This window comes from Amblyraja radiata, chromosome 13 (assembly GCF_010909765.2).
Source record: "Amblyraja radiata isolate CabotCenter1 chromosome 13, sAmbRad1.1.pri, whole genome shotgun sequence".
In the NCBI taxonomy this organism is placed as follows: domain Eukaryota; kingdom Metazoa; phylum Chordata; class Chondrichthyes; order Rajiformes; family Rajidae; genus Amblyraja; species Amblyraja radiata.
In genome coordinates this window covers 11,185,224-11,211,337 of record NC_045968.1, presented here as the reverse complement: position 1 = coordinate 11,211,337, position 26,114 = coordinate 11,185,224, and the positions used below count along the sequence as shown (strand labels likewise).

General features: G+C 44.7%; 1 protein-coding gene across 1 annotated transcript in view; it reads left to right on the top strand.

The window, feature by feature from the left end:
• Nucleotides 1-26,114, top strand: part of LOC116980122 — a 78,281-nt gene that overhangs the window by 42,241 nt on the left and 9,926 nt on the right. The window contains exons 18-25 of the mRNA XM_033032232.1: nucleotides 4,150-4,267; nucleotides 5,321-5,430; nucleotides 10,100-10,218; nucleotides 11,779-11,858; nucleotides 19,552-19,742; nucleotides 20,495-20,817; nucleotides 22,428-22,599; nucleotides 24,984-25,118. Coding sequence (XP_032888123.1) covers nucleotides 4,150-4,267; nucleotides 5,321-5,430; nucleotides 10,100-10,218; nucleotides 11,779-11,858; nucleotides 19,552-19,742; nucleotides 20,495-20,817; nucleotides 22,428-22,599; nucleotides 24,984-25,118 — 1,248 coding nt within the window. The remainder of the gene's footprint in view (nucleotides 1-4,149; nucleotides 4,268-5,320; nucleotides 5,431-10,099; nucleotides 10,219-11,778; nucleotides 11,859-19,551; nucleotides 19,743-20,494; nucleotides 20,818-22,427; nucleotides 22,600-24,983; nucleotides 25,119-26,114) is intronic.

Here is a 26,114-nt window from a genome sequence, read left to right as displayed (position 1 = left end):
TCTTGCTCCTGGTGAGACAGCATCTGGAACATCTGTGGACAAGTCTGGCTTCCCTATCTTGGAAGGATGCACATGTAGTTCTGCAGTTTGCACCTGGAACTGCCAACGTCTCTCAAGAAAACCCGGACAGTTGCGTGACAAATAATATGTAGCAAGATAGAAGCAGCACGGTGGCACAGCAGTAGAGCTGCTGCCTCACAGCGCCAGAGACCCGGGTTCAATCCCGATTCCAGGTGCTGTCTGTACGGAGTTTGTACATGCTCCCTGTGACCGTGTGGGTTTTCTCCGGATGCTCCGGTTTCCTCCCACGCCCCACAGACGTGCAGGTTTGTAGGTTAATTGGCTTCGGTAAGTTGCAAAATTGTCCCTAGTTCATGTGGGTTAAGGGCCTGTCCCACTTAGGAGATTTTTTCAGCGACAGCCGGAAATCAGGCTGTGGCCACATGGTCGCGGGGTGACGCCTGTATTGTCGTGAGTTGTCTCCTCAAGTGTCGTAACTTATTTCTTGTCACCACTTGTCACCACTGCAGATAGTGAAGATGGTTGTGAAAGATTGCAGCAGGATCTGGATCAATTGGCCAGGTGGGCGGAGGAATGTTTGATGGAATTTAATACAGAGAAGTGTGAGGTGTTGCATTTTGGGACGTCGAACAAGGGCAGGAAATGGTAGGCCTCTGGGTAGTATTGTAGAGCAGAGGGATCGAGGAGTACAGGTGTATTGTTCCTTGAAGGTCGAGTTGCAGGTGAATAAGGTGGTCAAAAAGGCTTTTGGCACATTGGCCTCCATCAGTCAGAGCATTGAGTATAGAAGTTGGGAGGTCATGTTGAAGTCGTATAGGATGTTGATGAGACCACACTTAGAATATTGTGTTCAGTTCTGGGCATCATGTTATAGGAGAGATATTGTCAAGCTTGAAAGGGTTCAGAAAAGATTTACGAGGATGTTGCCAGGACTAGAAGGTTTGGGGTATAGGGAGAGGTTGAGTAGGCTGGGACTCTATTCCATGGAGCGCAGGAGGATGAGGGGCGATCTTATAGAGGTGTACAAAATCATGAGAGGAATAGATCAGGTAGATGCACAGAGTTTCTTGCCCAGAGTAGGGGAATTGAGGACCAGAGGACATAGATTCAAGGTGAAGGGGAAAAGATTGAATAAGAATCCGAGGGGTAACTTTATCACGCAAGGGGTGGTGGGTATATGGAGTAAGCGGCCAGAGGAGGTAGTTGAGGCAGGGACTATCCCATCATTAAAGAAACAGTTAGACAGGTACATGGATAGGACAGGTTTGGAGGGTTATTGACCAAGCGCAGGCAAGTGGGACTAGTGTAGCTGGGACATTGGTGGCCGGTGTGGGCAAGTTGGGCCGAAAGGCCTGTTTCCACACTGTATCACTCTATGACTATCCAATGTAATTCTGATTTTATCAAATCATTATTATAATCACAACTGAAAGTTAGTTTGTTAACGTTATGATTAACTTGCTGCTTGTGTTTCTCATCAACTATTGTGGTGGCTTAGTTGCCTTGTAGAGCTTCACACAGAACAGACATCATTTGATGATTATATTATTAAGCAGGTACTGTGCATATTTTGCATTTAAACATATATTTTCTGCTTGTTTATGAACTAGAGCACGGTAAGACATGACCAGGCTATGCAGCCCCTCAAGCCTGTTCACATTCTTTAATTGAGTTCATTCTTTAATTGAATTCTTTGCCACAGAAGGCTGTGGAGGCCAAGTCAATGGTTATTTTTAAGGCAGTGATCGATAGATTCTTGATTAGTGCGGTGTCAGAGGTTATGGGGAGAAGGCAGGAGAATTGGGTTAGGAGGGAGAGATAGATCAGCCATGATTGAGTGGCGGAGTAGAATTGATGGACCGAATGGCCTAATTCTGCTCCTATCAGTTATGACCTTGTGATGTTGATAGTCTGGTGTAATGAGACTCATTGCACTAGTTTTACCTTGAGTTGTGTTTGCATGGAATTCACATAACAGATGTCTGTTGAATGCTCCTATCCACCCTTGTGCCAAGGGTGAAGTTCCTGTTCCTTCTGATCCCTGATCACCCCTCGTGCGATATTTACTCACATTTGAACCTTGAAGACAGCTGCAACAAAACTTAGTGTTGGGCTTAAGATCGACACAAAGTGCTGGGGTAACTCAGCGGGTCGGGCAGCATCTCTGGAGATAAAGGGTGGGGACGTTATGGGTCAGGACCCTTCTTCAGACATTGATCATAGATAGACACAAAATGCTGGAGTAACTCGGCGCATCTCTGGAGAGAAGGAATGGGTGACGTTTCGGGTCGAGACCCTTCTTCAGACCATAGATAATTGATGTTAAGTGACATTGGGCATCGATGGGATAGACAGTCGGAATCTGTTTCCCAGGATGGAGATATCTAAGACTGGGGGACATTGTGTTAAGGGGAGAGAGACAAAGTTTAAAGGAACCGCATGAGGCAAGTTTATTTTACACAGGGAGGGGCGCGTGTCTGGAGTGCACTGCTGGGGGTGGTGGTGGAGGCAGATACGATAGTAGCGTTTAAGAGACTTCTGGATAAACACATGTTAAATTGAGTTTCACTGTACCTTAATTGGTACACATGACAATAAACTGACCTTTGGACCTTTGGATGAGCAGGGAATAGAGGGACATGGATCATGTGGAGGCAGATAAGTGTTGGCCTCGGCAGCATGTTCGGCACAGACATGTCGGCCATCTTTTTTTCCAGAGATGCTGCCTGACCCACTGAGTTACTCCAGCACTTTGTGTTCTAACTCTTCAGTGATGCTGCCTGACCCACTGAGTTACTCCAGCACTTTGTAACTATCTTTGGTATAAACCAGCATCTGCAGTTCCTTGTTTCTACTTATTGTTGTGCCTGCTGACTGCTGGCAATCCTTCTTCATTTTAGTTTTTCTATAATTCATGGGGTCTCTGAGCCCACTCTTAGTGTCTCTCCCTCATGATTTATAATCCCACCGCTCTCCGCAAAGTCTCAAAGCTGTAAACATTAATGGCTTAGCTTTAGTTTAGTTTGAGTTTAGTTTAGTTTATTGGCATGTTTCCCTCTTTTTAACACAGAAGAGTTGTGAGTCTGTGGAATTCTCTGCCTCAGAGGGCGGTGGAGGCCGGTTCTCTGGATACTTTCAAGGGAGAGCTCGATAGGGCTCTTAAAGATAGCGGGGTCAGGGGATATGGGGAGAAGGCAGGAAAGGGGTACTGATTGTGGATGATCAGCCATGATCACATTGAATGGCGGTGCTGGCTCGAAGGGCCAAATGGCCTACTCCTATTGTCTATTGTCTATTGTGTGTGTAGGATAATGTCAGGTACAGTGTCAGGTGCAGTGTAAAGCTTTTGTTGTGTGTTCACCAGTCAGCGGAAAGACAATGTATGATCACAATCGAGCTGTTCCTTGTGTACAGGTACATGATAAAGGCAATAATGTGACTAGCGTTTAGTGCAAGATAAAGCCTGTAAAGTCCCATCAAGGATAGTCCGAGGGTCACCAATGAGGTAGATAATAGTTCAGCACTGCTCTCTGGTTGTGGTAGGATGGTTCAGTGGCCTGATAACAGCTGGGAAGAAACTGTCCCTCAAGATTCAAGATTCAAGAGAGTTTATTGTCATGTGTCCCTGATAGGATAATGAAATTCTTGCTTTGCTTCAGCACAACAGAACATAGTAGGCATTGACTACAAAACTGATCAGTGTGTCCATATACCATATATACATATATACACACATGAATAAATAAACTGATAAAGTGCAAATAACAGATAATGGGCTATTAATGTTCAGAGATTTGTCCGAGCCAAGTTTAATAGCCTGATGGCTGTGGGGAAGTAGCTATTCCTGAACCTGGTCGTTGCAATCTGGAGGTAAGCGTTTTCCCACTTAGATACCTTTTGCCTGATTGGAGAGGGGAGAAGAGGGAGTGACCAGGGTGCGACTCGTTCTTGATGATGCTGCTGGCCTTGCCGAGGCAGCGTGAGGTGTAAATAGAGTCAACGGAAGGAGGGTTGGTTTGTGACGGTCTGGGCTGCGTCACATTTAACCAGTGCCTAGATTGCATTTTTCTTTAAGTGGTGTACATTTCCTAACATCTAATGATTTCTTTGTGAATGATCTCTTGTCAGTTTCCATAGGGACATCACAAACAGAAGACAGTGGGCAAAATTCAGAACCAAAGGAGATACAGTTGACAGAGCACGATGCAACCTATTTGGAGAAGTTGCAGCTTAAGACCAACATGAGGTATCTTCAACAAGTCCATCTTCACTTTACAAAATATATATTTTTTGGGGGTTTCTCACTACACAGCACCAGAGACCAAGGTGCGATCCTGACCTCGGGTGCTGTCTGTAAGGAATTTGTACGTTCTTTCTCCTGACCTGCGTGTGTTTTCTCCGGGTGCTCCGGCTTCCTCCCACACTCCAAATACATCCTGAAATTGTTTATTTGGAAACTGCTTTCGAGACTCATCTGATTCAATTTGTGTTTTAAATTGGCTGACTGAATGCAATAAATTGTTAGATGGAGCTTTCTCAGTCTGTCAGTAACATAAAAATGAATGACATTAGCTTAAAGACTAAAGACCACGGGTGCTGTCTGTACGGAGTTGGCACGTTCTCCCCGTGACCTGCGTGGGTTTTCTCCGGGTGCTCCGGTTTCGTCCCACACTCCAAAGACGTACAGATTTGTAGGTTAATTAGCTTGGTGTAAGTGTGACTTGTCCCTAGGGTGTGTAGGCTAGTGTTAGTGTGCAGGGATAGTTGGTCGGTGTGGACTCGGTGGGCTCAAGGGCCTGTTTCCGTGCTGTATCTCTAAACTAAACTAAACTATGCTATTGCCAGCAATTTTAAGGGAATGGGTGGAAACTGAAGGGGCAGACTTATCTGATATGCAGGAAAAATGTTCCTGATGTTGGGGGAGTCCAGAACCAGGGGTCACAGTTTAAGAATAAGGGGTAGGTAGGCCATTTAGGACTGAGATGAGGAAAACCTTTTTCACCCAGAGAGTTGTGAATCTGTGGAACTCCCTGCCACAGAAGGCAGTGGAGACCAATTCACTGGATGTTTTTTGGATATGGCTCTTAGCGCTAATGGAATCAAGGGATATGGGGAGAAAGCAGGAACGGGGTACTGGTTTTGGATGATCAGCCATGATCATATTGAGTGGCAGTGCTGACTCGAAGGGCGGAACGGCCTAATCCTGCACCTACTCTCTATGTCTCTATGTTTCTGTGTGATCGGTGCAAGTTTTATTTTACAGCCTGTTATTAAATTTAAATGACAACATTTCTTTTAGAACTCCAGAACTATCATTTCCGGTTGAAGACATGGATAGCCGAAGTAATTCTACATTCTCATCTTGTGAAGAGAAGAACGAGGAAAATGATGAAGAACTTCTACTGACTGGTCAGTATTTTCATTCAGTGTTGTAACTAAAGTGAACATTGGACTTTGTCTCTTGTACCATTGCTCTACAATGCTGGGAACTATATCCTGCACTCCGTATCTTTCCCTTTGTTCTACCCATTGTAACTGTGGGTTTAGCTTACATGTGTCTATATCTGGAGTTTTCTGATTTGGCTGGATAGCATACAATATAAAGCTTTTCACTGCACCTCAGTACAGGTGACCATAATGATAAACTTAAACTCAATTCTTTACCTTTTTTTGCATTTTGTACCAATCTTGATCTGCCTAGATCCTGGCACCACTAGAGGGAAGCTCAGATTTAGCAATAGAGATTAAATGACACTGAAGACACTGGTCAAGTGGCCAAGTCAATGGATATTTTTAAGGCAGAGATAGATCGGTTTTTGATTAGTACGGGTGCCAGGGGTTATGGGGAGAAGGCAGGAGAATGGGGTTGAGAGGGAAAGATAGATCACCCATAATTGGATGGTGGAGTAGACTTGGTGAACCGAATGGCCTAATTCTGCTCCTATCACTTGTGAACATATGAACTTGAGTTTAGTTATGTTTAGAGATACAGCGGGGAAACAGCCCCCTTCCGCCCACCGAGTCCGCACCGACCAGCGATCCCCGCACATTAACACTATCTACACAAACTAGGGACATTGGAAGGCAGTCGCTCTACTGCTAAGCCACCGTGCCACGGTTATGAGATAACATTGCCAGATGATGTAAAGGAGAATCGTAAGAGGTTCACCAAATATATTCAGTGCCAAAAAGTAACTGCGGAGAGAAGAGGTGGCCAAGGAAATGGACGAGAGCAGTACATTAGTCATTGTCTACAAGAGTTTCATCAAAGCCATTGACAAGGTTCCACATTGGCATGCTGGTCCAGATAAGTTAGTTCACATGGGATCCAGGGCAAGCTATAAATAATTGCCACATATAATTCCTACAAATTGGGTACATAATTCCCTGCCACACAGGAGGCTTGTGATTTTACATTACTGATACAAACATGTGCAAATCCCCAACTCCATGCTGTTGACACGAGGAACTGCAGATGTTGGAATCCTGAGCAAAACACAGAGTGCTGGAGGAACTCAGCGGGTCAGGCAACACCTTGTCCATAAGTTCAGAAGTCGTAGGAGCAGAAGGTGGTAAAGAAAGCTTTTGGCGTGCTGGCCTTTATAAATCAGAGCATTGAGTATAGAAGTTGGGATGTAATGTTAAAATTGTACAAGGCATTGGTGAGGCCAATTCTGGAGTATGGTGTACAATTTTGGTCGCCTAATTATAGGAAGGATGTAAACAAAATAGAGAGAGTACAGAGGAGATTTACGAGAATGTTGCCTGGGTTTCAGCAACTAAGTTACAGAGAAAGGTTGAACAAGTTAGGGCTTTATTCTTTGGAGCGCAGAAGGTTAAGGGGGGACTTGATAGAGGTCTTTAAAATGATGAGAGGGATAGACAGAGTTGACGTGGATAAGCTTTTCCCACTGAGAGTAGGGAAGATTCAAACAAGGGGACATGACTTGAGAATTAAGGGACAGAAGTTTAGGGGTAACATGAGGGGGAACTTCTTTACTCAGAGAGTGGTGGCTGTGTGGAATGAGCTTCCAGTGAAGGTGGTGGAGGCAGGTTCGTTTTTATGATTTAAAAATAAATTGGATAGTTATATGGACGGGAAAGGAATGGAGGGTTATGGTCTGAGCGCAGGTATATGGGACTAGGAGAGAATACGTGTTCGGCACGGACTAGAAGGGTCGAGATGGCCTGTTTCCGTGCTGTAATTGTTATATGGTTATATGGTTAATTAGGCCATTCGGCCCATCGAGTCTATTCTGCCATTCAATCTTGGCTGATCTCTCTCTCCCTCTCGGCCCCATTCTCCTGCCTTCTCCCCATAACCCCTGACACCCGTACTAATCACCTTGCCTTAAAAATATCCATTGTCTTAGCCTCCACAGCCATCTGTGGCAATGAATTTGCCACCCTCTGCTTAAAGAAATTCCTCCTCATCTCCTTTCTGAAGGCGCATCCTTTTATTCTGGGGCTGTGGCCTCTGGTCCTAAACTCTCCCACGAGTAGAATTATCCTCTCCGCATCCACTCTATCCAGGCCTTTCACTATTTGGTAAGTTTCAATGAGGCCTTCCCCCACATCCACCCAGTGCCGGCAAACACTCAGCATACACTCATCTGCCCATTCCCTCCACAGATGCTGCATGACCTGCTGAGTACCTCCAGCACTTTGTGTTTGGCTCAAACTTCATACAGTTGTTGTGAACATGGATGTGATGTTGAACTCTGTTAGTGCGAGGGTGACACGGTGGCTCAGCGGTAGACTTGCTGCCTTAAGGGCCTGTCCCACTTGGCCGTCAATGTGGGTGTCGCGTTGTGATGCACGGGTAGTGTGTGGGTAGCGCGGGACGGGCGCATGGAGAGGCGTGGAGGAGTGTGGAGTTGCGCGGGACGGGCGCATGGAGAGGTGTGGAGGAGTGTGGAGTTGCGCGCGGTATCGCGCGGTGCTCCAGGATTTCATGCTGACGCATTGGCGTCGTACGCTGACGTCCCGACGTCTCACGTGTATCGTGTGGTGATACATGGTTACGTCACCGTGCGTAACCATGTGTCGCAGGGTATACAAATGACATCACGCACACTAGACAGCATGATGACACGTGATTTGCGCGCGATGTCGCGCGTAACGACTCGTTGACCTCTTTTACATATGATGCGTAAATGAGGCGCAAATGACGGCCAAGTGGGACAGGCCCTTTACAGCACCAGAGATCCCGGTTCGATCCTGATTACGGGTGCTATATGTATGGAGTTTGTACGTTCTCCCCGTGACCCCGTGGGTTTCCTCCAGGTGCTCCGGTTTCCAGCAAAGACGTGTCGGTTTGTTGGTTAATTGGCTTCGGTAAAAGATAGTAGATTGTCTCTAATGTGTAGGATCGTGTACTGGGCTTGCTGGTTGACACGGACTCGGTGGGCCGAGATGTTAATTTAAACATACTGAATTGTTTGAATTGTTGTCTACTGTTTCCTAGTGATTTGTTTTCGTATTTACAATGCTCTTTAACATATTTAATTATTTAGATGTTTAATATTTTATCATTTTTTAAAAGCGCGATTTAAATTTTTTATAGTTTGGTGATATTTTTTCCGATGTTTGCGAATGTCAAAAGCGTTCAATGTCTTTTGATGGCCACCAAGCCTGCGAACGTTGTTTAAGTCGTCAAAATCTGTTTGGGAATTAAGCCTGACTTTCACTGTGAAAGGCTCTGTGTTCAACAGAGCTTCAGCAATGAGAATCCAACTTCAAGGACTATGTTCCTGCTGCAGGTAAGTAAGTCTAGGCAGGGGCAACAGTGACCAGCAACTCTCTCTCTCACTGAAAGTCCACAGGCTGGTTTATAGCAAACCATTGATTTTGTATATAAGAAATGCAGGCCTCTGAGTTGTGCAGAAGGCCAATTCTATTGATAAATTCCTCAAAGATTTGTGTCGGGTCAGTTTAGTTTAGAAATACTGCATGGAAACAGGCCCTTCTGCCCACCAACCATTGATCAATACTAAAGATAGACACAAAATGTTGGAGTAACCAGGCAGCATCTGTGGAGAGGTTATGTTTAGGGTTAAGACCCTTTGGGTCGAGACCCTTTTGTGTCCATCTTCGGTTTAAACCAGCATCTGCAGTTCCATCCTACACTTTGGTCAATATAGTTGATTCATACTAGTTCTATTTCTCATCCACTTGGGGCAATTTTTAAGCCATTTAACCTACAAATCTGACACAAATTGCCAGAGTAACACATTGGTTCAGGTAGCATCTCTAGAGAACATGGATAGGTGACATTTCGGGGCACATTGAAGAAGGGTCCCAACCCGAAACTTCACATGTCCAATTTCTCCAGAAATGCTGACTGATTTAGCTCTGTACTTGAAGTCCTTTTCTGTAAACCAGCATCAGCAGTTCCCTGTTTCCACAGCCTACAAACCCACACATCTTTGGGATGTGGGAGGAAACCCAGGGACATTTTCTTCCCAGCTGTCATCAGGCAACTGAACCATCCTATCAAGAGAGCTGTCCTGAGCGACCATCTATGTTAGTGGAGTCCCTCAGACTATCTTTAATTGGTTTTTACTGAACGTTATCTTGTACTGTACATTATTCCCTTTGTCCTGTTTAAAGGATGGCTCGATTATAATCATGTGTGGTCTTTCTGCTGACTGGACAGCGCGCAACAAAAAGCACCTCACTACCTGAGAATACATGTCATGAAACGATACCCACCTAAACTAAACTGAACTAAACTAAATCCACGCAGTCACGGGGAGAACGTACAAACTCCACACAGGGTCAGGATCGAACCCGTGTCTCTGGCACTGTGAGGCAGGGACTCTACCATCCGCATCTCTCGATGAATGTTCTGGATGAAACACAAAATCAAGTGAAATGTGTTTAAAGTTAACTGTAGATGCAGGGTTAAACCGAAGATGGACACAAAAAGCCGGAGCGACTCGGCGGGTCAGGCAGCACCTCTGGAGAAAAGGAATGGGTGACGCTTTGGGTCAAGACCCTTCCTCAGACTCAGTCCAAGTGAAACTTTGGATACGCTAAACTGACATAAACAAGTTGGTCTCTTCTCTTTTTGCAGCTGAGGAGATTGAGGAGCATGAAAGCTACGTTGCGCTTTTTAAAGTCGATGATGTATCTGAAGACGCAGAGCCGGTGCAGCCAGTGCAGCCAGCTTTGAGATTCACCGACTTGGATGCTGTGAGTATGTTTATTCCAAATAAACTCATTGCTGAGGAACGCAAGGACAGAAGTAAACAAGCAGGGAACTTTGCACTGTAAGACCACAGAGTTTCAGTTTAGAGATGCAGCGTGGAAACAGGCCCTTCGGTCCGCCGAGTCCGTGCTGACTAAGGATCACCCCCCATACACAAGTTCTATGTTATCTCAGTCTCGCATCATAGGGACAATTTAAGCCAATTAACCTACCGACCTGCACGCCTTTGGAATGTGGGAGGACCAACATGCCCCATCTACACTAGTCCCACCTGCATGTTTGGCCCATATCTCTCTAAACTTATCCTATCTTTGACTCTATCAAAGATCAGAGATGAACACTTACAAATGTTTTTTAAACGTTGTCCCACTATCCGATTCAGCTGCCTCCTCTGGCAGCTCGTTCCATATATCTACCACCCTTTGTGTAAAAAAATGTTTCTTTCCATGACATGCTGCTCCCGTGGTTCATGTTGCACCTTCACCCCTGCACTAAAATAACCACTCCTGTCCTGCCCTGCCTTGCCTTGCACACAATTACCTTTACTACTTGCCCTGCACCTTAAAAGCCATTTATTTTTAATGTCTCCCCTTTTCAAACTTAGGTCAATGGTCTGAAATGCTAACTCAGTTCAAATCAGTTCAGTTTATTGTCACGTGTAGTGAGGTACAGTGAAAAGCTTTTTGTTGCGTGCCAACCAGGCAGTGAAAAGACAATACACGATTACAATTGTGCTGTTCACAGTGCACAGATACATGATAAGGGGATAACGTTTAGTGCAAGGTCTTCTCCTTATCGAGTCCACACACAAGATTAGAGGTTGCTCAGCCAGAGCTGAACACACCTCTGGGCATCTGCATACTATGGTGTGTGTCTTGTCGCTTCTTGTGCTTCTTGTGCGTGGTGGTGGAAAGATTGGTGGAAACAGGGCCGCGACGTGAATGCTCTTTCCTTGACCCCTGTGCAAGGTAAAGCCAGTAAGCTTTGCTTTTTTCTTCTCCAAAGTCGTACAGGTTTGTAGGTTATTTGGCTTTGGTAAAAATTGTAAATTGTGCCTAGTGTGTAGGATAGAACGAGTGTACGGGGTGATCGTTGGTCGGCGTGGACTCGGTGGGCCGCAGGCCCTGTTTCTATGCTGTATCTCTAAAGTAAACTAAAGGGCCTGTCCCACTTTCACGAGCTAATTCACGACCTCTGCCGAGTTTGCCCTTGACTCATACTCGCAGCATGGTCGTCACGAGGTCATAGGAGGTCGTAGGTAGGTCGTAGCAGGCCGTGATGCTAGTCGTAGGTACTCGTGACATCAAGTAGGTCGGGGCATTTTTCTAGCCTGATGAAAAATGTCCACGAGTAAAAATGTTCGTGAATTAGGTCGTGAAAGTGGGACAGGCCCTTTAATATGCTGCCCAACCTGCCAAACACTCACAGCATTTTCTGCTGTTATATACATTCCTGATAGACCCCGGCCATGTTGTGGCGGCTGTGGTGGAGGGAATGAAAGTTTAGGTGAGTGACCATATATTGTGTTGTTTTTTTTAAATTAGACCACCGATGAAATAATAGAAGAAAGTCGCAACTATTTGGTGGAAGAAGCAGAGTGCAGCGTAGAAGAAAGCCATTCAAGGTATGAGTAATGTCTGTGGATTAGCTTCATACTGGTCTACAGCACTTTGCAGAAGAAAACATTTGGAGTAAACATTGAAGATTTTGTGCTGTTAAATACAAATAAACGGAGATAAATATATATAAGCATCTGGATAAACAGGGTCTGATTAGGAACAGTCAACATGGATTTAGAAACATAGAAACATAGAAATTAGGTGCAGGAGTAGGCCATTCGGCCCTTCGAGCCTGCACCGCCATTCAATATGATCATGGCTGATCATCCAACTCAGTATCCCGTACCTGCCTTCTCTCCATACCCTCTGATCCCCTTAGCCACAAGGGCCACATCTAACTCCCTCTTAAATATAGCCAATGAACTGGCATCGACTACCCTCTGTGGCAGGGAGTTCCAGAGATTCACCACTCTCTGTGTGAAAAAAGTTCTTCTCATCTCGGTTTTAAAGGATTTCCCCCTTATCCTTAAGCTGTGACCCCTTGTCCTGGACTTCCCCAACATCGGGAGCAATCTTCCTGCATCTAGCATGTCCAACCCCTTAAGAATTTTGTAAGTTTCTATAAGATCCCCTCTCAATCGCCTAAATTCTAGAGAGTATAAACCAAGTCTATCCAGTCTTTCTTCATAAGACAGTCCTGACATCCCAGGAATCAGTCTGGTGAACCTTCTCTGCACTCCCTCTATGGCAATAATGTCCTTCCTCAGATTTGGAGACCAAAACTGTACGCAATACTCCAGGTGTGGTCTCACCAAGACCCTGTACAACTGCAGTAGAACCTCCCTGCTCCTATACTCAAATCCTTTTGCTATGAAAGCTAACATACCATTCGCTTTCTTCACTGCCTGCTGCACCTGCATGCCCACTTTCAATGACTGGTGTACCATGACACCCAGGTCTCGCTGCATCTCCCCTTTTCCTAGTCGGCCACCATTTAGATAATAGTCTGCTTTCCTGTTTTTGCCACCAAAATGGATAACCTCACATTTATCCACATTATACTGCATCTGCCAAACATTTGCCCACTCACCCAGCCTATCCAAGTCACCTTGCAGTCTCCTAGCATCCTCCTCACAGCTAACACTGCCCCCCTGCTTAGTGTCATCCGCAAACTTGGAGATATTGCCTTCAATTCCCTCATCCAGATCATTAATATATATTGTAAATAGCTGGGGTCCCAGCACTGAGCCTTGCGGCACCCCACTAGTCACTGCCTGCCATTGTGAAAAGGACCCGTTTACTCCTACTCTTTGCTTCCTGTTTGCCAGCCAGTTCTCTATCCACATCAATACTGAACCCCCAATGCCGTGTGCTTTAAGTTTGTAAACTAATCTCTTATGTGGGACCTTGTCGAAAGCCTTCTGGAAGTCCAGATACACCACATCCACTGGTTCTCCCCTATCCACGCTACTAGTTACATCCTCGAAAAATTCTATAAGATTCGTCAGACATGATTTACCTTTTGTAAATCCATGCTGACTTTGTCCAATGATTTCACCACTTTCCAAATGTGCTGCTATCCCATCTTTAATGGGATAGCAGCTGCTGCGACTCGACTCCTGGGGCTCGGAGGCTCCAGCAACGCAGCCGCAGGTCCGGTGGACTGGGACATCGGGAGCTCGCGGGTCCGGGGGGGAGAGAGAGACCGCTTCCCGGAGCTCCCGCAACGCGACTTCTCCAGCCCGTGTCGCGGGGTTTGGAACGACCCGGAGCGGGGAAGTACATCACCCGGCACGGCTTCATGGCCGTGGGACATTACAGCGCCCGCCGGGGGCTCCAACTTCGAGACTTCTAGACCGGGAGCGGGGCCGTAAATCGCCCGGCACGGCCTAAAATGGCCGTGGGACTTATCATCGCCCGCCTGGGGCTTGGACATCGGGAGAGACATGGAGAGCAGGGGAGAGAAAAGACTTTTGCCTTCCATGTTTGTGTGAACTTAATTGTGTGTATGTCTGTAGGACATTGTTTTTGTTTGTATGGCTGTGGAAACAAAATTTCGTTTGAGTCTCACTGGGGCTCAAATGACAATAAATTTGTATTGTATTGTAATAACTGACTCTAGCAGTTTCCCCACTACCGATGTTAGACTAACTGGTCTGTAATTCCCCGTTTTCTCTCTCCCTCCCTTCTTAAAAAGTGGGGTTACGTTTGCTACCCGCCAATCCTCAGGAACTACTCCAGAATCTAAAGAGTTTTGAAAGATTATTACTAATGCATCCACTATTTCTGGAGCTACTTCCTTAAGTACTCTGGGATGCAGCCTATCTGGCCCTGGGGATTTATCGGCCTTTAATCCATTCAATTTACCCAACACCACTTCCCGGCTAACCTGGATTTCACTCAATTCCTCCAACTCCTTTGACCCGCGGTCCCCTGCTATTTCCGGCAGATTATTTATGTCTTCCTTAGTGAAGACGGAACCAAAGTAGTTATTCAATTGGTCCGCCATATCCTTGTTCCCCATGATCAACTCACCCGTTTCTGACTGCAAGGGACCTACATTTGTTTTAACTAATCTCTTTCTTTTCACATATCTATAAAAACTTTTGCAGTCAGTTTTTATGTTCCCTGCCAGTTTTCTTTCATAATCTATTTTTCCTTTCCTAATTAAGCCCTTTGTCCTCCTCTGCTGGTCTCTGAATTTCTCCCAGTCCTCCGGTATGCTGCTTTTTCTGGCTAATTTGTACGCATCATCCTTCGCTTTGATACTATCCCTGATTTCCCTTGTTATCCACGGATGCACTACCTTCCCTGATTTATTCTTTTGCCAAACTGGGATGAACAATTTTTGTAGTTCATCCATGCAGTCTTTAAATGTCTTCCATTGCATATCCATTGTGCCTGGAAGGTCATGTTTGACTAATCTTCTTGAATTTTTTGAAGAGGTTACTCGGGAAATTGATGAGGGTAAAGCAGTGGATGTTGTATATATGGACTTCAGTAAGGCCTTTGACAAGGTTCCTCACGGAAGGTTGGTTAAGAAGGTTCAATGGTTGGGTATTAATGGTGGAGTAGCAAGATGGATTCAACAGTGGCTGAATGGGAGATGCCAGAGAGTAATGGTGGATGGTTGTTTGTCAGGTTGGAGGCCAGTGACTAGTGGGGTGCCACAGGGATCTGTGTTGGGTCCACTGTTGTTTGTCATGTACATCTGGATCTGGATGATAGTGTGGTAAATTGGATTAGTAAGTATGCAGATGATACTAAGATAGGTGGGGTTGTGGATAATGAAGTAGATTTTCAAAGTCTACAGAGAGATTTATGCCAGTTGGAAGAGTGGGCTGAAAGATGGCAGATGGAGTTTAATGCTGATAAGTGTGAGGTGCTACATCTTGGCAGGACAAATCAAAATAGGACGTACATGGTAAATGGTAGGGAATTGAAGAATGTAGGTGAACAGAGGGATCTGGGGATAACTGCACTGTTCCATGAAAGTGGAATCTCATGTAGATAGGGTGGTAAAGAAAGCTTTTGGTGGGCTGGCCTTTATAAATCAGAGCATTGAGTATAGAAGTTGGGATGTTATGTTAAAATTGTACAAGGCATTGGTGAGGCCAATTCTGGAGTATGGTGTACAATTTTGGTTGCCTAATTATAGGAAGGATGTCAACAAAATGGAGAGAGTACAGAGGAGATTTACTAGAATGTTGCCTGGGTTTCAGCAACTAAGTTACAGAGAAAGGTTGAAAGTTGGGGCTTTATTCTTTGGAGCGCAGAAGGTTAAGGGGGGACTTGATAGAGGTCTTTAAAATGATGAGAGGGATAGACAGAGTTGACGTGGATAAGCTTTTCCCACTGAGAGTAAGGAAGATTCAAACAAGGGGACATGACTTGAGAATTAAGGGACAGAAGTTTAGGGGTAACATGAGGGGGAACTTCTTTACTCAGAGAGTGGTGGCTGTGTGGAATGAGCTTCCAGTGAAGGTGGTGGAGGCAGGTTCATTTTTATCATTTAAAAATAAATTGGATAGTTATATGGACGGGAAAGGAATGGAGGGTTATGGTCTGAACGCAGGTGTATCGGACTAGGGGAGAATACGTGTTCGGCACGGACTAGAAGGGTCGAGATGGCCTGTTTCCGTGCTGTAATTGTTATATGGTTATATAAAGGTTTAAAGATGTGGTCGGCTTTTGAGATTCACATTAGCGAGTGAGTCGCACATCTTAGAGGCAATGCGAGTCTCTGATTGTGTCATCTATGTTTTGTTTCTATGACTTTCAAAGTGTATTAATTTTTCATGTTTTGCCACTGATGCAATTCCCATTTAATGATTAATGTACATTTTGTTTGTGTACTGAATTGATTTAGTTTTTGCACAAAGTTTGAAATAAGGGAGAGTAATTCACATACAAGGGGACATGGTGGTGCGTGCTGGAAGGAACTGCAGATGCTGGTTTACAGCGGAGATAGACACAAAATGCTGGAGTAATTCAGCAGGACAGGCAGCGTCTCTGGAGAGAAGGAATGGCTGACGTTTCGGGTCGAGGCCCTTCTTCAGACTGACTGAAAACCTCTCGACCCGAAATGTCACCCATTCCTTCTCTCCAGAGATGCTGCCTGTCCCGCAGAGTTCCTCCAGCATTTTGTATCTATCTTCAAATCATGATGGTGCTATTTTGTTATGCTCTGGATCTCAGCTATATAGTTTCCTAACCCCAGTTATTTATTCCCTCTTTCTATTGCATTATCACAGTTATCTTTGTGATTGCATCTTTACGAATCGGTCCATTTTCAGTGCATTGCAAATATATTTTCCTTGCCAACTTGCTCTCCGGAAACTATTCAATAGTCCAGTCTTCCAGTCTATGCATCGAGATGACAGTTAGAACATCGAACATGGAACAGCGCGGGAATAGGCCATTCGGCCCACAATGAATGTGCTGAAAATGATGCCGTTAAATCAATCTCCTCAACTTGCATGTGATCTACGTTCATCCATTCGCTGCATATCCGTGTGCTTATATAAATGCCACTTAAACACCACTATTGTATCTACCTCCACCACCACCCTGACAGAATGTTCCAGGCACCCACCATCCTCTTTATAAAACAACCATGTGCCCTGCTCTTCTCCTTTGAAACTCTCACAACTTTGTCCCTCTCACCCTGAAGCTATGCCCTTTTGTTTAGTTTAGTTTAGAGATACAGCACGGAAACAGGCCCTTCGGATCACCGAGTCCGTGCCGGCCAGCGATCCCCGCACATTAACACTATCCTACACACACAAGGGACAATTTTACATTTTTTTTATACCAAGCCAATTAACCTACAGGCTTTGGAGTGTGGAAGGAAAATGACATTGCAGGGGAAACCCACACAGGTCACGGGGAGAACGTACAAACTCCGTACAGACAGCACCCGTAATCAGGATCGAACTTGTGTCTCTGGCACCATGAGGCACCAACTCTACCGCTGCGCCACCGTGCCGTCCTAAAGCTATTGCAAAGCTCACATTGTTGTAGGCTCTCACACAACTCTCCATGGCCCAGTAGGGAAACATCCCATAGAGTCTGTGTAGGAAGGAACTGCAGATGCTGGTTTAGATCGAAGGTAGACACAAAGTGCCGGATTAACTCAGCGGGACAGGCAGCATCTCTAAGAGAAGGAATGGGTGACGTTTCAGGTCGAGACCCTTCTTCAGACTGAATACCATAAAATCTTCTGGGACTATTGTTTAGTCTAGAGATACAGAGGAAACAGGCCCTTCGGCCCATTGAGTCTGCACCGACCGGCGATCCCTGTACACCAACACTATTATACACACAAGGGACAAACCCTACCATTGAGTCTTCTCAGACTTCATTGAGCATAAACTTAACATCTAGTGCATGTAGCAATGTGGAGGAAGGAACTGCAGTTACATATGTAGATACATGGACAATATGTGCAGGAATAGGCCATTCGGCCCTTCGAGCCAGCACCACCATTCAATGTGATCATGGCTGATCATCCACAATCAGTACCCCGCAATGAATGGCGATGCTGGCTCGAAGGGCTGAATGGCCTCTTCCTGCACCTATTTTAATTAAATAAAATAAGGAATTGTACCCTTGCAGTAATATGCCCCTTCGTTTGTCCTTATCTGCTTAAATTTGACTATTATACAACTTCACTCGCACACATCAGTTCCAACTCAAGCCTGTATGTACCAACCATGGAAAGTTAGGTTTAAACTACACTCTGCTCTTTAAGTCACTTCAATATCTTTCAATAGCCATCTGGCACTAATGATAAAAATGAGATTAATTTCAAAACCTTGGTTGTGTTGAAACGTATCTATTTCTGCGAATGGTTATTGTAAAATTTGGGGAAGGGAGATCCATTCCCGCTGTTTAACTATTAAACTGTTTAACAGCCTATTATTACTATTGCACTTTATCTGTTTATTTATTGTGTATTTATATATGGTCTATGGTATATAGACACACTGAACTTTTATCTACAGTTCTGTAATATGTTTACATATTCTGTTGCAGCAAGCAAGAATTTCATTGTCCTATCCGGTACACATGACAATAAAACTCTCTGGACTGTTGACTTAACTAGCTCAGTATTGGTATGCATGTTGGCTTCGGACATCGAGTCATAGCCAAATCTAGTTTCCAATTGAAGACAGAAAATGGGTCTCGAGAACACGGATTTAATCAATTCAACTTTTTAATATTTTTTATTTTATACTTATCTTTATGCAGTCAGGTCGGGGGGGGTCCCCCCCCCCCCCCCCCCCCCCTCCCCGCCACAGGTACCATGTAATCCCGTGCTACCTGCTGCATGATCGGATAGTTGGCGACTAAACCGTCTCCCCCACCCTGTTTGCCAGGTGAGGAGGGGGCTGTGGACCCCCGGCACGACCAAAAACAAGATCTGTCAAAGGGTGGATGAGCTCCTAGCGAGCCAACGGCCATCCACACTTCAGTAGAAGTTGCGATCACTGTCGTACACGGCATTGTAAGGCACCGTGCCCGTTGATGTTTTTAACGATGATGATGATGATGATGCAGGCACTATATTTCTTACCTACATTTATGGTTGAAGCTGACAATATAAACTTCCTAATCATTTCTTAGTTGCAAGATGCAGCACGGAAAGAGGCCTTCGGCCCACCGAGTCAAAAAGTCATAAGGAATAGGAGTAGAATTAGGCCATTCGGCTCATCAAATCTAATCCACAATTCAATCATGGCTGATCTATCTTTCCCTCCTAACCCCATTCTCCTGCTTTCTCCCCAAAGCCTCTACTATGACACCCGTACTAATCAGGAATCTATGTATCTCTGCCTTAGAAACATCCATTGACGACCTTCACAGCCTTGTGTGGCCAATAATTCCACAGATTCACCACCCTCTGACTAGAGATTCACGCAAGCCAAGATATCCCATTCCCTGCATCCTAGGGGCAATTTACAGGAGCCAATTAACAGGACCAGCACCTGTTTGGGATGTGGGAGGAAACCGGAGCACCCGGAGGAAACCCATGAGGTCATAGGGAGAACGTACAAACTCCGCACAGACAGCGCCTGTAGTCAGGATCGAACCTGGGTCTCTGGCGCTGTAAGGCAGCAGGTCCATCAGTTGTACCACATTGCAACTTTATGCTTGTCTCAGTGTAGAATATTGTTTAGTGTGAAATGTGAGATTTTTAATATGTTTTAATATGTAATTAATAGGGTGTTGTGTTTTGTGATTTTATTTTTTCAGAATTAATAGAAACTTACCGAACCCGGAGAGCTGGTTGGTGCAGCGAGATCCCACGATATCAAGAAATACTAATACTTCATCAGATCAAGGTTCAAATCAATATGATCCACCGGTCCTTAGTTGCACTGACAATGTAAAAAGGGAAATAAAACTCTCATTATTTCCCGACACAAGTCTAGACACTCTTGGAGGTACAGAATTTCTACTTTTTCTCATCCTTATCGTGGATGCTTTTAAAAAAAAACGAAGATAGACACAAAAAGCTGGAGTAAACTCATCGGAGACAGGCAGCATCTCTGGAGAGAAGGAATAGGGGACGTTTCAGGTTGACACCCGCTCTTCAGACTGAGAGTCGGGGGGGGGGGGAAAGGGAACCGAGAGACTTCGAACAAATGAATAAAAGATTTGCAGAACGCAATGGTGATGATGGAAATGTGGAGCCCACAATGGTCCATTGTTGGCTGTGGCATAGGTGATAACGAGTTCTACAGAGAGTGAAATTCTTTTGGAGTTGAAGACCCTCCACATTTTGGGGGGGGGGGGATTTCAAATGCGCTTTTGTGATTTTGTTCTTATTAGAGGAGGTGCCAGATCACCAGTGGTGGACCTGTATATATATCCTTGGGTAGCGAGCCCAGCCCTGTAGGCATTATTATAGATACAATCTCACCAAGACCCTCAATAATTGGAGAAAGATTGTACTTAAACCTTCTTGTACTGAAGGCTAACGTAACATTCGCCTTCCTAATTATTTGGCATAGTTGCTTCTATCCTGAAATGCGGAATACTATGAATAATGTATTTTAGAATCTTTGACTGTGCGAGATAATATGCTTCAGGTACTAATTCAATACTGTTTCATTGGCTTCTTGACACCTGTAATTGCTGCTTTAATATATTCCTGCCGCTTTAATTTAGCTATTATAAATTTTATCAACTGTAGATTCCTCGGGAGTTGTCCAGGAAGATTCACTTTCAAGCCGCAAGCCATCTCCTCCTCAGATTGGACTGGCTATGAACACCCATTGTGATGAAAGACCAATTCCCTTCGCCATTCACTCTGGTAAAGGCTGGATGGGGAGGCCCAGGTGTGCAGGCCGAATCCTGGATAAGGCCAGCGCTGGCAATTCTCAGCTGCCACCCCAGAGAACTTCAACGTTTACCGATATTCCTGGTGAAGATCCCGTTCCTGCTTCTGAAGAATTTGACCAAGGGGACAGTTCGGAAGACAACATGAACAACGGTCTCACTGCCCAACTATCTAATGTAAGAAGAAGGAGCTGCATATGCCGGCGTAAACCGAAGACAGACACAAAAAGCTGGAGTAACTCAGCGGGTCAGGCAGCACCTCTGGAGAAAAGGAATAGGTGACGATTTGGGTCGAGGCCCTTCTTCAGGGTCACCTATTCCTTTTCTCCAGAGACGCTGTCTGACCCGCTGAGTTACTCCAGCTTTTTGTGTCTATCTTCTATCTAATGTAAGAGTTTGATTTAATTTATCTGTAATAGTTGTCACACCACAATACAGAATCCATGAATGTTTCCATTTACTGTAGCTAGTTCTTTAAATAAAGTTTGGTTTAGAGATACAGCTAGGAAGAGGCCCTTCGGCCCACCAGGCCCGTACCAACCAGCAATCGCCCATACACCAGTTCTGTCCTACACACTAGGGACAACTTACAGAATCCAAGTAACCTGTAAACCTGCACGTCTTTAGAATGTGGGAGGAAACCGGAGCACCCGGAGAAAACTCACAAAGTCCCTACAGATGGCACCTGTAGTCGGGATCGAACCTGGGTCTCTGGTGCTGCAAGACAGCAACTCTACCTCCCCTTTAAGTTTGGCATCTTTTGAGAATCCCACATACATACCCAGGTCTTCTCCTGTTTTCTCCAAGGTTTAATGATTGTTTAACATTAGAGCAGTAATGAGGAACATATTTAAAGCTCCATTAATTAAAAACTTAAATGACAATTCAAAGCATTTCGTGAAGTGCCATATATATTCTGAAAAAAGTCACATGTTATATGAAAGGAAATGGTTTCATTCTTACAACTCGGACAAAGGCACAGAAGAAACAATATCAGTTTGCTGATGATACAAGATTAGGGAGCGTCATCAACTTTGGCAGAGGATATAGATGCGGCCTCGGTGGGCCAAAGGGCCGGTTTCCACTCTATATCTCTCAACTAAACCACCTTTCTGCTTTTCACAATGTCTAATAAATGTTTGCAAGTTCCCTGTTGAATGTAGAGTGAAGATGGACACAAAATGCTGGAGTAACTCAACAGGACAGGCAGCACCTCTGGAGAGAAGGGATAGGTGACGTTTCAGGTCGAGACCCTAGTTTCTTCTCAACTAAACTTGTAGCTCTTGACCAGTCCCGCTTCAGCACCATTGATGCTGACTGGTTGTGTGTGGCCCACTGGATTTCTTGAAGTCGATGAGCAGCTTAGAGTCATAGAGTCGTAGGGTGACACAGTGTGGAAACAGGCCAACTTGCCCACACATGTCCCAGCTACACTAGTCCCACCTGCCCACGTTTGGTCCATATCCCTCCAAACCTGTCCTATCCATGTACCTGTCTAACTGCTTCTTAAACGTTGGGATAGTCCCAGCCTCAACCACCTCCTCCGGCAGCTTGTTCCATACACCCACCACCCTTTGTGTGAAAATGTTACCCCTCAGATTCCTATTAATCTTTTCCCCCTTCACCTTGAACCTATGTCCTCTGGTCCTCGATTTCCCTACTCTGGGCAAAAGACTGTGCGTCTACCCGATCTATTCCTCTCATTATTAATCTTCGTAATTTTACCGACATTGTTCATTTTTATAAGCTAAAGTTAATATTTGGGAATTTTATTTCTATTTCGTTAGGAATTACAAAAGATTGCTGGTGGTCAGAATGTTGACATTGGCAGGTACTTGGGCATGGAAGGTTTTTTCACTCTGTACCTAGATCCTGATCAAATTGCCACAACACCCTTCATTAAACGAACAGCCGATGACAAGGAGGAAACAGCAGTAACAGCGGTAACACTGATCAAAGGTACGTTATCTGTTATATATAGTCTTTTTTTTAAAACATTTTTTTTTATTAGAAGTAAGTACAGTCATATGGCACCAAAGTGCCTAATATATATTTTCATAATACATTTTATGTACAACTTCTTTTTTTTTTTTTTGTTACATTGAAAAAAGATTAGAATAAGAAAAAGAAGTTAGATAGTAAAGGATAGAAAGATGTGAAATATATAGTGTGTGAAAAAAGAAAACGAGTAAATGAAGAAAGTTGAGAGAGAAAATAGAGAAAATAAAATAAAATAAAAAAGAAAAGGAGATCATTATTTATAATCTTGACCAACCCTCGTCCAGTCCTGAAACTGTTATTTTTTACAATTGTGTTGCACCATATGATTCCAAAAAAACGACGAATGGAGACCAACTCGTTATGAATTGGTCTGATTTATCCATTAGGAGGAATCGCATTTCCTCAAGATGAGCGGTGTCCAACATACTTGCAATCCACATTTTAAGCGTTGGTATTGATGTACCCTTCCAAAATTTAAAAATTAATTTTTTTGCTATTATTAAACCATAGTTAAGGAATAGATTTTGAGATATGTTCAATTTATTCCCATCTTCCATTACACCAAATATAATCGTTTCAGTTATATATAGTCAATGGTCAGAATTGCTCTATGTACCTATCCTATCAATTTATTATATCTGAATGCCAGGTTCATTTGGAGAATGAGATCAAAGGAACTGCAGATGCAGGTCTACAAAAAAAGACACAAAGTGCTGGAGTAACTCAGCAGGTCAGGAACCATCTCCGGAGAACATGGATGGGTAACTTTCCGGTCTGAAGAAGGGTCTGACCCGAAATGTTATCTATTCATGTTCTCCAGAGACGTTGCCTGACCCGCTGAGTTTTTAAGCGATACAGAGCCTACACAGGCCCTTCGGCCGACCTAGTCTGAGCCGACCAGCGATCACCCGCACACTAGCACTATCCTACATATTCAGGACAATTTACAATTTTTACCGAAGTCAATTAACCTTCAAGCTTGTAAGTCTTTAAAGTGCGGGAGCAAACTGAAGCAGCCGGAGAAAACCTACATGGTCATAGGGAGAACGTACAAATGCCGTCCAGACAGCACCCGTAGTCAGGATTGAACCCGGGTCTCTGGCGCTGTGAGGCAGCAATTCTACCGCTGCGCCACTGTGCCACCCAAAATTCTTGCTCTTTGTGTCTAATAATATATATTTTTATTTTTAGAGATACAGCGCGGAAACAGGCCCTTTCGCCCACCGAGCCCATGCCGACCAGCGATCCCCGCACATTAACACTATCCTACACCCACTAGGGATAATTTTTATATATACCAAGCCAATTAATCTACAAACCTGAGCATCTTTAGAGTGTGGGAGGAAACTGAAGATCTCGGAGAAAACTCATGCAGATCACCGGGAGAACGTACAAACTCTGTGCAGACAGCGCCCGTAGTCAGAATCGAACCCGGTTCTCAGGCGGCGTAAGGCAGCAACTCTACCGCTGCACCACTGTAACACCCTGTTCTATGCAAGATTCCAGCATCTGCAGTTCCTTGTAGCAACACAACGTTAAATGTGTTTCTCACACCACATTTGCGACTGTTTCTGCAAATCCTTCATAGTTTCTTCGTTCTGATTTGGTTAGAGTTCCGATTCTCCATTTTATTCGCAGATTCTTTCCAATGGTAATAAATGGCATTACACTTCACTTTGCTTCACCCTAAAGGATTTTCCATGGAGTTTGATATTCAGCATTGGTTGAAAACGTTTTATGCTGATCTTGGTGGGAATGAGATGCAAATACAATGGGGACTAATCCACATTACCCATGGTCTGCCTTGAGCTAACGGCTTATTACCAGCTTCTGGTCTGGGCACGGTGGCACAGCGGTAGAGTTGCTGCCTTACAACGCCAGAGACCTGGGTTTGATCCTGACTGCGGGTGCAGTCAGTACAGAGTTTGTACGTTCTCCCCCTGACCATGTGGGTTTTCTCCAGGTGCTATGGTTTCCTCCCACACTCCAACGACGAATGAATGAATGAATAAGTTTATTGGCCAAGTATTCACATACAAGGAATTTGCCTTGGTGCTCCGCCCGCAAGTGACAACATGACATACAGTGACAGTTAGGAATGACACATAAAACATTAAACATTAATAATACATACAGGTTTGGAGCTGAACTGGCTTCGGTAAAAATTGTAAATTGTCCCTAGTATGTGTAGGATAGTGTTAGTGTGCGGGGGAATTGCTGGTTGGTGTGGACTCGGTGGGCCGAAGGGCCTGTTACCGTGCTGGATCTCTAAACTAAACTAAACTAAACTAAACATCAGTCCTTGTTGAAGCGTGAGTTATCTTTGTCTTATTTTTCTCCAGAAAATGGTGAATGGCAACCAGACATCAGCTTCTGTGGATATGCTGACGACTCCATTGTTAGTGATGTGATTGATGACATTCGGGCCAGACCTCCTAGCAGCTTTGGAAGATGGATGACATCAAAATCAACTGCAGGTACGTTGCCTGTGCTCAAACAGTAAGATTTTTCCTTCCATGTTATTGTTTTATGATTTATCTGAACACTTTGTTTGACAAAATACTGCCCCTGAAATAGTCCAATATATACCTGGGTTTGACCCAGTTCCAAGATGTCCAAGCAAAATGAAAGAATTGGTTGCAGACCTACAGAAGCAGGGATGGGTAGAGTACAACAGAAGTGCTGTAGATAGACACAAAGTGCTGGAGTAACTCAGCGGGTCGGGCAGCATCTCTGGAGGGAAGCAATGGGTGGGAGTCAGGAGAGAGGGGAACTAGAGATATGGAAGGGTACAAAGAGCATGTAAGGTGTGAAACGGACAGATCAAAGCAGGCGATGATGAAGGAAATGTAAAATAGTTCATTGTTGGCTGAGGGGAAGGTGACTATGAGGCATAAAGACTAAAACTAATCAGGAGGTCAGTGAAACTAATCGGAGAACTAGGGTGGGAAGAGGGACACATTATTGGAGAAAGACAGCTGAATACATTTGATTTATAAACTATTTTGAAGAACTGTATTAACCCACTTATGCAGGTGAGAGTCTGATCCCAGAGGTTTCCCTGAGATCTATTCCCAAGGAATGTAAGATAATTGAATGGTTTCCCATATAATTCAGGCACAGCGGGTAGAGCTGCTTCCTCTCAGCGCCAGAGATCAGGGTGTTTGCAGGTTAATTGGCCCTCTGTAAAAATTGCCCCGAGTGTGTAGAGAGTGGGTAAGAAAGTAGAAACTGCATCGAACTAGTGTGAACGGGTGATCGATGATTAGGGTTGCCGACTGTCCCGTATTAGCCGGGACATCCCGTATATTGGGCTAAATTGGTTTGTCCCATACGGGACCGCCCTTGTCCCATATTTGACTGCTACTACTCGGGTCGAGGGTACTCTCGGGTCGGAGCGCCGCGTCCGGCCCCGCCTCACCCGTCCCGATGCAGTGCAGCCCATGGAGTGCAGCAGCAGTGCCTCGCCTGCA